This window comes from Anopheles moucheti, chromosome 2, assembly GCF_943734755.1.
Source record: "Anopheles moucheti chromosome 2, idAnoMoucSN_F20_07, whole genome shotgun sequence".
NCBI classification, from domain to species: Eukaryota; Metazoa; Arthropoda; class Insecta; order Diptera; family Culicidae; genus Anopheles; species Anopheles moucheti.
The window spans coordinates 84,453,271-84,468,340 of NC_069140.1; the positions used below are offsets into that span (position 1 = coordinate 84,453,271).

Here is a 15,070-nt window from a genome sequence, read left to right on the forward strand (position 1 = left end):
TGTTTAACATTAAACCCGACCATGTTGCACATCATGTGGCTGCTGCAGCACGAACAGTTGCAAGTCCGAACAAATGAATTCATAGACTCCTGTTCCAAACAAGAAAAATCTATGCTAGACTCAACCTCTTTCTGTTGATCCTTACGGAGTAACATCAACAGACAAAAAGTCAACACGTTGCACAACTTTAAAGTGAATATTTTTAGATAAAACTTACAACTATATCGACATCACAATGACTACAATCAGATCAGAATATGAGCATTTGAAGTTATCGATCACTCCTTCTTTATCGGCACAACAACCTCCAGAGGTCTAGGACCTGTCATTCGTGGCTTTCAGGAGGGATAATCAGCCCTGCGTACGAGGTATTGGTCCGGATGGGATTTTGAACCTGTCCTGTCGTGTGAAAAGACCGGCACCGGTAAGGATACACCACCAGGCCACCCCGAAACAGTAAAAACTCCAAGGCGTATTAAATCGCACTCCAGATCTGCTAAAGTATTGAAATTAAGTTAAATTGCTTCCAAAACATTAAGCCCTTAATTTGCTACATTCTTAGTGGGTGAATTAATTGTATCTCTTCCTGGTGAAATGTCTACAAACTTAAAACGCACTTCCCAATTGTCACCTGTTTTCCTTCCGAGATAATCGAATATTCTTCGAGGTTCCTGCCACGCCCGCCCGTTCCATTTCGTGCTGTCCCCAAATAAAGCCAAACGGCTTGAGCAATCACCTGGCAATCGAAACAGCCGGTCCAAGAAATGGCAACATAATTAACATTGTTTCGTCCGGTACACGGTAAGCAGACGAACTGAAAGCACGATCAGAAACACTCATCTCCGCCTTCCCGGACCCGGACAGCACTGTGCCCACTGTTGAGCCCTTTCCTGTGTGCGGCCTTTGTCTTTCCGTTGCCCTTGCCTTGCGTGCGATCCTTCCAACCCATTTCTGCTTCGGTAGCATCGTCTTCGTCACTTAGCATCCGAACCGGGGCAACCAATTCCTTTTTGAAATGTCGTCCGTTTCAACATGCGGCTGACATTTTATTCAAATCATTTCGCATCGTTGTGGATGCTTACTTTCGATTTAGCGTCTTCGATTGCTTTTTCATTTTTTGGCATCCAATTTGCAACTTGCATCTTCTTGACCGTTCAACCGTTTTTTATTGTAGTGCACCGTCTGTTTCGCGTCTGTTTATTCACCCCCGCCCCTGTTTACATGCTGTTCAATCATTCCTGCAATTTCTGCCCTATTTACGGACCACGGGTTCGTGACGACGTTACCCAACTCGAGCCCTTTCGATTCGGTTTTTGCATTCGCAAACCTTCCATAGTCCCTTTTTTGGCGGGGCGGGGGTACGTGGCCGTTTTTCTTTATCTGCACATTAAACTACTTTTCAGCCTGCAAGTTGTGCCTGTAACCTTTTGCAAGCGAATGGTTTCCACCACCACCACCCCAAACCCGCAGAACAACCTCGGGATGTCACACACGTTTAAATGGTTCATAAAATGAAACATTTTGCAACACACAAAAACAAAAACCTTAAAACAAGAAGATCTTGCACTGCCAAACGCTAGTGAAGCACGTTTTTATTGTGCTCTGTTAATTCATTTCCAAAACTGTCCAACCACACCACACCAGACCAGACCGGTGAATCGTAATGAGAGTTATCCAGCACTTGTTGATATTATTCGCCCGGCAAAGTCCTTATAAGCGTTCACCAGCAAGAAATCGTCCGAAAGCCGAACCGATTCCTCACACCTCGCACACCGGCGGCCGCACACGGTCCGCAATCGGCAATAAAGACCAACCTGACGCGGGGGTAATAAAACGCCCACCAACGGTGTGTCCAGCAGGGTGGCGGCTGTGCGATGCGAACCATCGTGATAAGGTGAAAAATGAATTAAATCATTCGAATTAACACGGGACACTGCTGGTGTCTTGTCTGTAGCGTTCGCACTACTTGCGAAGTGATGCTTGATCACACAACAGCACTTGACCGCTGGATCGCTAGCAGGGCAGTGGGAAAAGCGATTTACTTTACGCTCTCCAAGAAGAACAAGTATTGGAAAATGGGGCAGTACGAGACATTCGCAACATTTAACCAACTCTCGTGCCAACATTCAACCCAACACGAATTACAAACATCCTCTACACAATTATACACAAAATATTTACCCCCCTTTCGCGCCATCAATAGGGCGAACAAAAGCAATCAATATGCAAAATGTGCAGAAGAAACACGTACACAAAGCGCAGAACGTTGGCTAATGTGGTCGTGGCATGCAAACGATGGCAAAAAACGAGCGAAAAAAAATCCACTCCACTCCACGCCTCAAATCCCTTTTGAATAATGAACCAAACGGGCATAACAATATATATATATGTACTAGTTAAGGCCCGGTAGAACCTACCGGATGCCCGGAAACTCTGGGATACATTTCAACTCTAACATACAACCTAAAGGATCTATGCAAACTGTAGGGTGCAAATATTACCTTGTGGTATAACTGTTGGCTGGCCGAATCTACAATTTTCGGTTAAAACGATTTTCTCGTAGTATAGATCATTCTTTAGGATGAATATCAGATGGAGATCAGCACACATTTCTTACCGTGTTGATCGAGTTTTTTGTGATCTCGGGCGACTTAAGATTGCAGTTGAAAGTAATGAAGAGATTCGTTTTCCCTAAGGTCAACGAATCCTTGTGCATTGTGCTCGTTTGTACCGGTTAATTTACAACAAAGAATGGATTTGAAGTAACAACGTATTCCCGTGGATTGAATAGTTCGACAATGGATTGTGCTGTTGCTGATTTGTAGCGTTGTTGCTGCTAATATTTTCATGTACACTCTGCAATTCCCCAAATGATGGTCTGAATGGGGCCAGACGTTGAACGGATGCTGGTCAGCAGCCTCATCCCATAACTCCAGAAGGAACACTTTTGCACGAAGCTGTTAAGAATTGTTGTTTTACTTGTAGCAAAATCGCAGCTAGTTCTTGGCTCCCATCCTCTCCCATGTATTCTATACATCTGTGAGTGGTGACTATCACGATCTACTCCATCTGTGATATAGCTGTTCAACGTTTCCCGGTTGTGAATGATTTGGGAGTATGATTAGATAAAGCTCTATAGTTCAAGGAACAGATGAATAGGGTAATGAGCTGAGCAAAGATGACCCAATGCAATGTCGTTAGTGGAACGATATGCACGATCCCTTCAGTTAACGTTCCCTGTACTGTTCCTCGGTGAGGCCAATAGTCGAAAGCGCCCGAGTGATTTGAGCCCTTGGCTTTAGCACTGATATGGTCAGAATTGAGAAAGTGGAGAGACGGTTCACATGGATTTTAGTAGCATGAATGTGCCAATACCTGAATACAATGTACGCGCCAATTGTTACATCGTGAGGAGCATTAATCTCGCTACCCTGAAGCAGGTCGCCAATCTTCGATTATGAGAGCAATAAGAAATTTCAATGCCATGTCCAATGGGTTCGATTACAATATATCCTTACAAATTCTCTGTAACCGTCTCATTAATGTGAACCCGTTATAATCCATTCTTCCTATTGCTTGTCGTTTATTTAATCCCTCTTTTCTGTTACGTTACCGTGTCGTGATTGTTTATATGTTAGGTTAAGGTTAGTTTTAGCTATAAGAAACTCTTGGCTTAGTCCTGATGGCGAACAATTTACCCTGAATGAATCTAAATCTGAACCTAAATTGCTCTGTGTTGTGTTTTCTTTTATGCCAACTACTTTATTTCATGCAACTTACAATACTGAAGGTTACTTCGATACGCGTAATACCAAAGTGAAAAGCACGGCCTCCTAGAGTCCGTTTCTGATTGTCGCTCATTGTCAACGACTCATATCTCGCGGATGCCATACATGACACTCTGCAAGACGCTACCCAACCCGTAGGCTGTAAGTTACAATGCACCTTTTCGCGTCAGCTCATCCTCGAAGACCCAATCGCAAGGTATCGCAAGGATTCGCGTCAATTGCTCGTTGACATATTTCTACGCCGTCAGTAAGCACACCGGTGCATTTTGTCTTTCCAGCAAGAGACCTGCTACCTTCATCAACATCGATCTCTCTGGATTTGATAATCAAAAACCACACCGTCTTGGCAATGGTGTCATCAGAGGGAACGGGATCGAATGGTGGTCCGTGTAGACGTGTTCTAATTTTGCCACGCCAAGCTTACCACTTGATCGCACAGTTGCAGTTGCGCTGTGAGCTTAATAGTTGTAATTCCGTGTGTGTTTGGTCCGTATGGTAGTTTTCGTTCAAAAAGGCGTACTGTGCCGCTACCATGCCAAGCAATGAGCGTCCAAATCCCCTCGAACCGTGGTCTCCGTTTGTCCGGATTATGTAGTGACAACAGATGCTGATGGTAACCAACAACACACAACTCGAGTTCGGCAGAGTGCGGTGTTGATTTAAGCTCTTCTTGCATTGTTCTGCGATGTGTACGGCAGGCTGTCGCACGGCATAAGACAAAATTATTACTTTTTATGTAATTTTATAGGTCTACATAAAAAACGATTTAAAAAATTCAAATACACACACAGGTACAATCCAAACAGTCTATGAAAGCCTTTTTTACATGACCAAACATCTCATATCATGTCCTTTTCTGTGGGGTTGATTAATGTTTTTTTCCTGTCGAATAAGACAATACCCACGCACGTTGCAAGAAGGGAACATAAATAAGGATGTTCTGCAGAATAAAACTAAGAAAGGCGTAAGATGAAACGTTGTTTCAAAATGGTCCTGTTGCAAATGATGAAGTAAATTTGATGAGCGTGCTATCGGAGGCATACTTACGCTTTACATAAAACTGATCTCTCAAAACAATATAAGTGAGTGGATTGGACCTCTCCAACTATTAGCGATACATTCTGTACGTTTAGTGTAGTTTTTCATAAATGGATACTCGATCTGGATCTCCTGTGGTAGATTGTCCCTCCTCCTGGCGCATAAAAGAAGACACTCAAGCGCAAATGTCGTAGGAAGTGAGGGGCTTTTCTGAGAGCGGGTTTCATTTTTGTTATCCAGTAAAATAGCGCAAATAATCATGTAGTAATTTACACATACGTACCCGCGTGTGTTTGCTTTGTGTCCTAGCGAAAAAAAGAAGACACAAATACGCACAAACACATACGACCATTTGCATGGGAGAGATTATGTAATAAACCATTTAAATAATGCAAATAATAAAGTAAGTTGCACTATTGTTTGACAAAACATTGCATTGATTGGAAATCATCTGACTGCGCGCATAGTTTAGCATAAAGGTAGCGATGCGAGAGCGAACGGGAACGCAAGCACGCGGCTTCGCCAGAGAGAGAACAAAAAGTGAGAGCGATCTGTTCGGATCACGCTTTGCGCTTATCGCTTCGCTCGCTCGCACGCTCATGCAGTGGTGGTATCCATCCACAGAGAGACGGTCGGGTGAAGCACCACTGTTCGTGTATGTGCTAAGTTTCTCTCGCCGCTCTCTCGCGGTACGATCACGCTATGCGCTCATCGCTTCGCTCGCTTCGCTCGCTTCGCTCGCTTGGCTCGCTTCGCTCGCCTGACCTGACGCGGCAAGCGTTACAACGAACGAAATTTTATATATAGATATACATATATGTACACAGCAACTTTACCGTACGAGAAAAAAAACACCGGCGCGTAACGGAGTGCTGCAACGGGCGGAAATAAGGAACTTATTTACACATACCAACATCAACACGCGCACCATACGCGAAACTACCCCGAATGGCCATCATTAATTTATTTACTGGCCGTTCGGTTTTGGGATTTGCATTTGGACTAACATGTACACCCTTGCGTTACGGACCGTCTGCCGTCTGCACCATGCGTTATGCTACTAGCGTCAGCTGTCACTTTGACAGATGATAGCAAAACGCCTAAAGCTATGCAATGGATTGCTTTGTGTTTTTTTTTTCTTGTCGCACAGTTCTACCAGCCATACTGTTTTTCCGTGCACATTTTTCACACACCGAATATTCTTTCGTCAATTCCTTCGTTCGGGACGCGCCGAGCTGAAACAATTATGTGCTAATTAATGAAGCAATTACCGGCACACGGGGACGTGACACGCGAGCTTAATTCAATCGATTCCCGGTGATGGGAAAGGCACGCTGGGGCAGAGCCGGCTAACGCTACGCTGGGCTGCACAGGATGCACAAACGAGGACTTTCCTTCTGTGTTCTGCTTCTTTCGTTTGTGTGTACCGAGTGCGTGTGTTGAGTGTGATTTCGAAAACCCCTTTTCGAGACCTGCCAAAAGCAAGGCCCAAATGGGGTCCCTCTTTGCTTTTTCGCCAAAATAATTCGCTGACCGTGTCGCTGGCCGGTACCGAATGGCTACCTGTGTTCTGGCACCCTTTTTTTACCGAAAGAGTGCTTGGGGCGAAAATCGATATTTTTAATTACATCTTGCTGCTATGCACAAATACACAAATAACAGAAACAGGAAAGCATGATTCGGGGTACCAACACCGTAAAAGCACAATTTGATTATTTGCTGTGCTTGCAGGTTTTGGCCATTGTCGGCATCATTAAGGTGATAATCACCCACTGTCAACTCCTGTTTGGGGCAAAATCGCTGTTTTCATGGTGGGGAAATGTTTGATTCGCTCATTAAGCAGTATACCCCCACCGGGAGCTTCGTTGTCCGTTCTCATACGATATTAACAAGAACATGTCATCGATTATACGATCGAGCTCATTTGGTCAGAATTGATGTCCAGCAACAAATAAAAAACAGATGAGCTGTTAACAGTTACTGACGAACAGCAGCGTGACAGTATTGCCGTGAATAGTTATTGGTCGTAAAATGGGCACAAACGGACACAAAATGTGTTGCTCTTATCGAAAAAAAAAACGACCAGCTGCTTTAGCACAAAGCGCCTAAAAGTATGCAATCTCTGTCATTAATATCACTTTTGATGGTATACGAGGAACTTGATGACCTTTTGACCGCGTTACGACCTCCTGGTAGCACTCCAATATTTTTCGAATTCGAATTTATGACGAAAAGATAACTATATTGCATACCTTCAGGCGACCGCATCCAATATCTAGCAAAATTGGATGTGATTTATTATGTCCTTGTGATTTTCTCGATAATGCCCACATCTCCTTTTCTCTTCAACAAGATGAGCCGTTATAATTAAAATAAATAAATAATAAATATATAAATGCTCCGAAATTGCGAAATTGTACTCTCATCCACAACAGTTTCGAGTGGTTGAGGGCTTTTAGGTAAATTAAAAACTCTTCCCATTTGTTTTCCACCCAGCTAACGTTCTTACCCCGTGACCAAGAGAAGGTAACCTCCGAATGGCAGACCCTGTGCAATATCTAAGCCATTCTTTTTTACGTTTGTGTGGCTTCCGATTTCCCCATTATCGGATCAGCGTGACTCATGGGGATCGTTTCGTTCTGGTCGATACCGGCTGCCACCAGGCTCCCTAATAGCTTTGGTTTGCTGCTTCTACTGCTTGTCTACGGCTTCGACACGAAGCGGACGAAGAAGCGGAGCACCCAGAGGAGACAAAAAAAAACAGCAACAACGATGATTAGAAAACCACTAATTCGATAATAATCGTAGGCGTGGACTTGAATTCAAATTTCACCAGCAAACGCTCGACACGAAAGGGCCAGAATGTTAACAAAAAAGGATCAAACTCTGCGTGTGTTTTTGTATAACCACTGTTGGTACCGGGTCTAATTGTTCACACGGTAAGTAAATAATTCATCAGCGGCGAATAGAATAACACGCAGCTTAATTCTAATCTCGCAACATTACTCATCGCTCTCGCAATGCAGTAACATTTCAATGGACTCGGGCACGATTGTTGATCGGTGCTAATAAACTCACAGCAATTAATATGCCTCATTTATTCCATTTCACGTAACCCTAACCGAGAACCTACTTCCCAGCATATTATAGACACAAACTTTTCGTAGCAAAAAAAAAGGGAGCCTTCAAATGTCTAACCTCTCGTGTGCGACTACACCGCACACCACCAAGATGTGCTTGATGGTTATGTCCTGCCAAGGATGGCCCCCTGTTTTCCCACACAGTAAGAGCAACGCATTTAACACTACGTCTCTCTCCAAAAACCTCCCACTGCCCACCGTGTCACGCCGAGAAATCAACACCATGCGTCGGCTCTACGGGAGACCATGCTCCCGAAGTGATTTATTACCTGCTGACCTAAAATCTGCCGGGACAGGAAGCGCGAACCACACGGAGTAAACAGACCCCGAGGGTAGCTGGGTGGCGACAATTTTCCCACTTCACTGAACACACAGGCATCCATCTCAAATACACTCCCACTCATTAGCTGATAACGGATCTTACTCTTACCACGGTACGCGTTAGGATGCGGGATCTTCTCGCAAAGGAAAGATGTCCTCGACGACCAACTTCGTTTTTGGGAAGAGCATAAGGGAGGAAGGGAAGGAGCAATAGGCAATTAAACCCGAAATCGATTTCCGGCCTCTCCATACAAGGTGACAAGTGTCAGTTTATGACTTTACGGCCATTTCATGCAGTGCCACTTCGCTCACAGCCACCGTTTTTTTTTAACGACCACCACGACCTCCATTTCAATCAAGCTGTAAATTAAAGTGTCATATTTTCGGTATGATCTGTCCCGACGCGAGTCCCCCTCGGTACGATGATTGACTTTACGCGACTGAAGTTTAAAAGTTGACGAGTATCAGATTTTCTTGCAGCCGACTTTTGAAATCGGGAAATCGGGAGATTTTATGGCACACCATTTTAAAAGAGGTGGCTATTAAAAGTGCCATTAAGCGAGCGTTGGTTAATGACTTTTCAGCAACTGATTAAAACGACCCAGAAATGTGTGTTCCCTTTCCCTTCCAGAAGCTCTAGCAGTGACATCCGGACGACTCCCCCCCCTATTGTTCCCCTAACGTCCGAAGCTGTTCTACACGTTAGAAATCACACATCACCGTCAGGCAACGTTAGCAACCATTGAGATCGCGGCTGAAGCAAAAACAATCCCATACCGACCAGACGCGCTCATTACCTCCGGCCCGAGTGGCACTAACCATGATGAAGAAAATGTTCCAGTTGTTAAGGGGATCGGGTCACACACAAAAAGCGTACTAACACGACTCGCAACAGTAATTATTACTGCCCCCGTACCGGGGGGACTCCACCCCAAAACCCCGACATCCTGGTAGCTGTCCCCGGTAGCTGATTGTGCTGTGTTGCGCCGACTGAGACAGTCACTACCTCGTCCGAGGTGGCCAGTGGAAGGGTGGGTACATGTTTTACCCCATCATCACCACTATTACCCTTCAGAGTTTTGCATATGAATCATAACATACGGCGGAACAGGCCCTTCACAACTCGCATAGAACGTGTGTAACGTGATGTGGAAAGCACCACAGCGTACTCTTGCTAAAGAAAGCTAGAAGTTCCAGCAAACCGTTAGCCATAATTGACACTCAATCGTTACCCTACCCTCACGTCCCTTAGCTGGGAACCCTGTTATGAAGCGTTACGATCTGTCCGGTATTCGCTTACCAAATGAAGTCCTTGCAGTGGGAGCAGAACGTTGGCTGCTTGAAAAAGCGCGGTATGAACCGATGATCCTTGACATTGTAGACGTTCTTCTTCTTGAGCGCACCCTTGCGTCCACGGTTCCGGAGCGCCATCTTGTTCTCCGCCTCCGGGATCTCCTCCAGCGTGTTATCGTCGTCCGCCATCTCGTTTACCACGGGTCGGTTTTTTGGTCCGCTGTGTGCTGGGGGCACAACCAAAGAAAAACACACGTTTACACTTTTGCCAAATTCACTCACCGAAACACAAACGCGCGCACACACAAACACACACGAAGTAGGCTGTGGCAAACAGTAATGGATGGGAGTAACACTTAGCGCGTAACGCTTCCTCAGTAACGCAACCTGTATATCTCTGGCCCGTAATTGCACCCGTTTCCTTCTACCCACAGGAGCTTACGCTCTTGCTCTCTCTCTCTCTCTCTTTTTCTTTTTCTCTCTCTTTTTTACTTGCACTATCGCTTTATGCACCACCAGGATAAGAATCAAACAGCACGCACCACTCTAACTTGGCGGTAGTCGCGTTTTACACTACTCTTGCGTTACCACCCCGTCACTACTCCCTTCTTTGCACACCCTTTGCGGGTGGCGCACTCAGCCACACATCCACACACACACACACACACTCACCCACGCACTAACACACACGCACACACACAGGCGCGCACTGGTGTCTATGGTGTGCTTGTTTCGCTTTTTTTTTCTACTTGCACGCAGCAGGTGTTGTTGCTCCGGGTTGTACACCGCTCGGGAAGACGTGAACGAACCTGACAGGACACTAGCTGGATACTAACACGCACCAAAACACCAACGCGGCTCAGCAGGCCTTGCTAACCGTCGGGGCACGTTCTCTTCGCTGTTGTGGATACCGAAAAAAAAAACGGGAGAGAAAGAGAGTGTTTTTGAGAGAGTGTGTTGAAATGTGGCACGCACTGTTTTGGAGTCTCCACTCCCATACAGCTGTAGTTCGAGAGGCTCGAGAGCGAACAAGTGTACTCCTTGTTTTGGGGATCAGGACATTCGTAAGGGGGGAGATTTATTTCGGTATTAATGTCCGCCTAGAACAACGCACTCCTGATCAACCACTGCTTGATTTAGCTTTCGTCTACCGCTTCTCATCCTTACACTCTCAATCTCTCACTCACATCCTCACTCACAAACTCTCTTATCGAAATTCTTTCCACCTGGTTGGTGGTGAAAATGTCTCCACAAAATGAGACAAAAGAATCAAAACGCCGAGAGAACCGAAACCAATCCGTTTCGGTTTCGGTTTTCGCTCTCACATGCGAAATATCTTATCGGAAAAACTTGTGGAGCCAAGGAAAACAAACCGTTAACGGTGTGTGCCTTTTTGTGCCTGAAGCGCAACAGTACAGTGCAGTACAGTGGACTACTACTATTACCACCGACGACTACTATTACCAACACGAAGCGAAACCATTTTAAGGTAATTTACAGCCGTTGCTTCACAAACTCCATTTTGTGGCATCATCACCTCTCCCCTTGCAGGGCTCCTCAAATCTTTCCAATAATTAATATTCTTAATTAGTTCTTGCTATTCCTAATGGAAACAAAACAGCAGCGTAATGTGAAATCGATTACGCGAATGTCAAAAGTTTAATTACCTCGTTGCCAGAGAAGGAAACTCCCAACTGAACCCCCCTTTGTATTGGCAAGATGAGACGATTTGGCGCAGGAAAATAATACATATATGTGTGTAAAAGGCAAGCCGTCAAGCCCTGCATTGTATTATGGATCGATGATATTATTTTTCAATTATTCTTCCCACCAAAGCAACTAACAACACTAACTTGCAAGATAAATGTACCAATCAGTTGGTGGGTGGGATCGGTTGCTAATCCTTTGCTTCTTGTTTGTGCTTGCTTAATAGTCCTTGGACTGGAGCCCGGCACAGTAACTGGGCGCTGGGAAGACACAGATGCCGTGCACTGCCGTGCGCTGCCACTTGGATGGAGTTTTAATTGGAAAACTTCTACACCATGGTCGGTCCAGGCCGGAAGCCCGGTGCCCGAAAAATATTACTACGGATTCCTCACCGTCCACTTTCGGTCAAATAACTGCCGTTTTAAGGGCGGTGTGGGGTGTGGGTGTGTGCGAGCGAGAACTCGAGTATGTTTTACTCTAAACAGCGTACAGGTAGCGCGGCCACCTTGCACGATAGCCGTTTTCACAAACGTGGACAACTAATTCAATTAAAGGACGCGCGTGTGTGTCGCGTCATGTCACCGTGTCAGCACCGATTGACGCCATTGCGACAAGGGCTATTGCTGCCCGGTGCCAAAATGGTGTGGCACTCCATAGCACAATTTTGTAAGGCCTCTTTTTAACAGCGACAGCCGGAGCCCAGGTCGAATTAGAACCACCATTGCGTGGCTTCTTCCACGGACGGTCGGATTTCCAAGGCTTCCTTCCAGAGGTTGAATTCCGGTTGGCCGTGGTCCAGGGGGAGGTCATGGATGCACCCACAATCCATTTCCAATCAGCATACTTTACACTCAAAATCAATTAACGGCACGTCAAGGTACGTCACAATGGGTGACACTTTTAGCAAAGAAATTGCACACCGGCCATTTACCACACTTATCACACTCCTCAGCGGCTGCCAACCTCAGTGGTGAGCGCGTTACACGAAATAAAATTAGACGTGAACGTTTTCGTGCGTTTCTATCAAATTATTAATCTACAACTACCAACACACACACGCAGAGAGAGAGGTTGCTTGTGGTGTATGATTCACGCTTATTGCAAGTTCCCGGTACAATTAGCTGATACTTAGCCGAAAAAACACCCACGTACACGCCAGTATCCTCTGCATAACTCTCACGCTTTACAGGTGCGCTTCAAAATCAAAATTAGCGCACAAATTAATACCGAAGCGGTGGTCGTGGATGAGAAGATTCATTTACAACCGATCACCACATCGGTACGCACACACGCAATATTTAGAACTATAGGACAAGCAAAACCTCACGCTAGAAAAGAACACTCCGGTGGGAGAAGATATAGCGAAGACAGCAAGAAGAGTAATGGACTGTAAATGTGCAGTGCCATCTTCAACATCACGTCCAGCGTATTGCTTACAGATACAGATACTAATTGGATGCCCCATGGTAGTCGCTCCAATTAGCATTAGGCGTAAAGCAATTTGCAAGCAAATAACAAGCAAGTGTTGCAATAAACAATCTAAATCGAGTAGGCGTTTTGGATTGTAATTTAAAGATCTAGACATCCTTGAGAACCTGCATAAATGTCACTGAATGTCAACGAGGAGATAAATGCTTTATGAACCTTCCCGTTACTTTTTTAATTATAGCATTGAATAATAAAAAGTAAAATCGATCTAATAAAGTGTGTTTTTTTAATTCTAAAAATGTGCCTGTGTCTAATATTCCCGATAAATTAACAAGTTTCAACAAAGCTTTATTCGAATTATTTTCTAGGCGAATATAAAGCTCCCCTTAATTTAAACTAATTATCGTAAACAAACACACCAATTTACACTAGCAATTTACACATTAAAAATTAAATTTTAATTAAAATTGTTGAATTCTTGAACACGACTGATAATAAGCACGAAGTAGCCAACGAACAGCACACCGAGCACCCGGAAGAGCATCTTCACCAGCATCCACTGCTCTTGGAAGTCTCCTCCATTTTCTCATTGTTGTCTCACTCTCTATCTCTCGCTCTCTCTCTCTTTTTAAATTCCTCTCGCACGTCACTCTCACTTATCAACTGTGCTCAATACGGTATTTGGGGGGTCTCCTTCATGAGAGTGGAGCGAGATCGAGCGAGATCAGTGTATCGGGGGATGCTGCGCGGGAATTGAATGGTTCGCCACAACGCCAGCAACAAAACTAATATCGGACGGGATGGAACGGCAAACAAAAAGAACGCACAAAATACACACAACAATCATGAGCATGAGATTTTGTTTCCCTTCCATTTCCGTTGCCACCCCTAATATGCGGCCTCTCTTCCACCGTTTCAGTGTGAGTGTTTTTTTTTTGTTTTGGTGGTATTCTCTCTCCACACTCGAAGGCGAAGTGGTCACACCGTCTCCACCTGCGCTTCACCGCGTGTCTTCACAATTCAATAATGCGTTTCTTCGCTGCTACACTTCTTGCCTCGCGGTGTGGAGAGTTGCACAGCATAACACAACGTGCGAACGTCCTACGGTTCCCGATATCGGTCAGCTTGTTTTACGGGGTTCCCTTTTCTGTTGTGCTGTCACTGCCACTGGACAACGTTCTTATTTATGTTTGTTTTAAAATGTAAGTATTGTTGTTGTTTTTTCTCATTGTGCGTTCTTTTGGAACTCCGAAAGTCAAAAATACACAACACACCATTAGCAACACCGAGAGCGGAGGCATTCTTTTTGACATTTTGGCGGACACAAGTGCTCGTGGAAATGCGCGGGTGCACGGCATTCTCCGTGCAAAAACTACTCAGCTATGCAGCTTCCCCTATTGCTCTGCCGGTCGATAACGCGTTTTCCCATTTCCGCTCGCAAATTAGATTCGTTCTCTGGGCCGTCCCTTCTTCCCCAACGACAAAGCACCGTGTTTTTGTGCGACAGCTCGCTCTCAGCTTCGCGCACCGTTTGACATTTGAAATGGAGATTTTTCTGAGCTTTATTGTATGCGCGTTTTGTTTCTGGCTGGTGGTTTTGCCTGCGACAGAATGCGGACGCAAAGTTTTGCTTGATATCTGTTCTGTCCCACCACCACCTGCGACTTCCCCGCGAATACGTTTTATCATTCCGATGGCTAAAAACAACATCTCAACACACACGCAAACACACCGAGGCAACCCCAACCCCTGCGGAGAGCACAACACAACACCGGAGCATTTCTAGGTCAAAGTTGGCTGGGTTCGGTTGTGGCATCAACATCAACATCTTAAGACACAACAACCCGCATGGGTTGGACAACGTGAGACATTTCGCCTTCCGCCGACAGGGTCACCATCGCGACACAAACACGCACACCCCAAAAAGCACACACCTTCACGAGCCGGCAGCACACACGCGGTTACGCACGCACACACACACACACGGTCGGGAAAAACTGGTGGAAAAGCACAACTCGCTGACTCGCACTGGCTAGCGAACCGAACCGAACGGCATTACAAATCAGATTGATTGCGGTGAAGTTTGCCTCTTTTCGCATACTCACTGGCGGAGAGTTCGGTACGGTATCCAATGCAGGGGTTTTCGGTCGCGGTTGCTAAATTTGATTGAGTAAGCGATTAATTGTTGTGATGTCTAACAAAAAAAATTCATATTTGAATTCTTCTCTCCTTGTGCCTATCAAAACATCGCCAGACTTTGGATGCAACAGTATCAAGAAAGTCTTTTGTCTACCATAAGTGGGTTGGTTTCGTTTCATGAATGTGTTATTCAACTCATGAGTTATAACTGTTTAT

At 45.2% G+C, this 15,070-nt stretch overlaps 1 protein-coding gene across 9 annotated transcripts in view; it reads right to left on the bottom strand.

Moving 5' to 3' along the window:
- Nucleotides 1-14,772, bottom strand: part of LOC128297517 (protein kinase C, brain isozyme-like) — a 71,556-nt gene extending 56,784 nt beyond the window's left edge. Inside the window, exons 1-3 of one of the 9 annotated variants that reach the window (XM_053033180.1) lie at nt 14,650-14,772; nt 10,390-10,478; nt 9,588-9,807 (exon numbers count right to left, since the gene is read on the bottom strand). In XM_053033180.1, the coding sequence (XP_052889140.1) occupies nt 9,588-9,769 (182 nt within the window). In that variant the 5' untranslated portion in view covers nt 9,770-9,807; nt 10,390-10,478; nt 14,650-14,772. Of the gene's footprint in view, nt 1-9,587; nt 10,479-10,953; nt 10,997-11,247; nt 11,263-11,433; nt 11,452-12,207; nt 12,227-14,649 lie in introns of those variants that run through there. The other 8 variants (XM_053033179.1, XM_053033178.1, XM_053033177.1 and 5 more) reach the window with 8 other exon arrangements.
- Nucleotides 14,773-15,070: the final 298 nt, after the last annotated feature.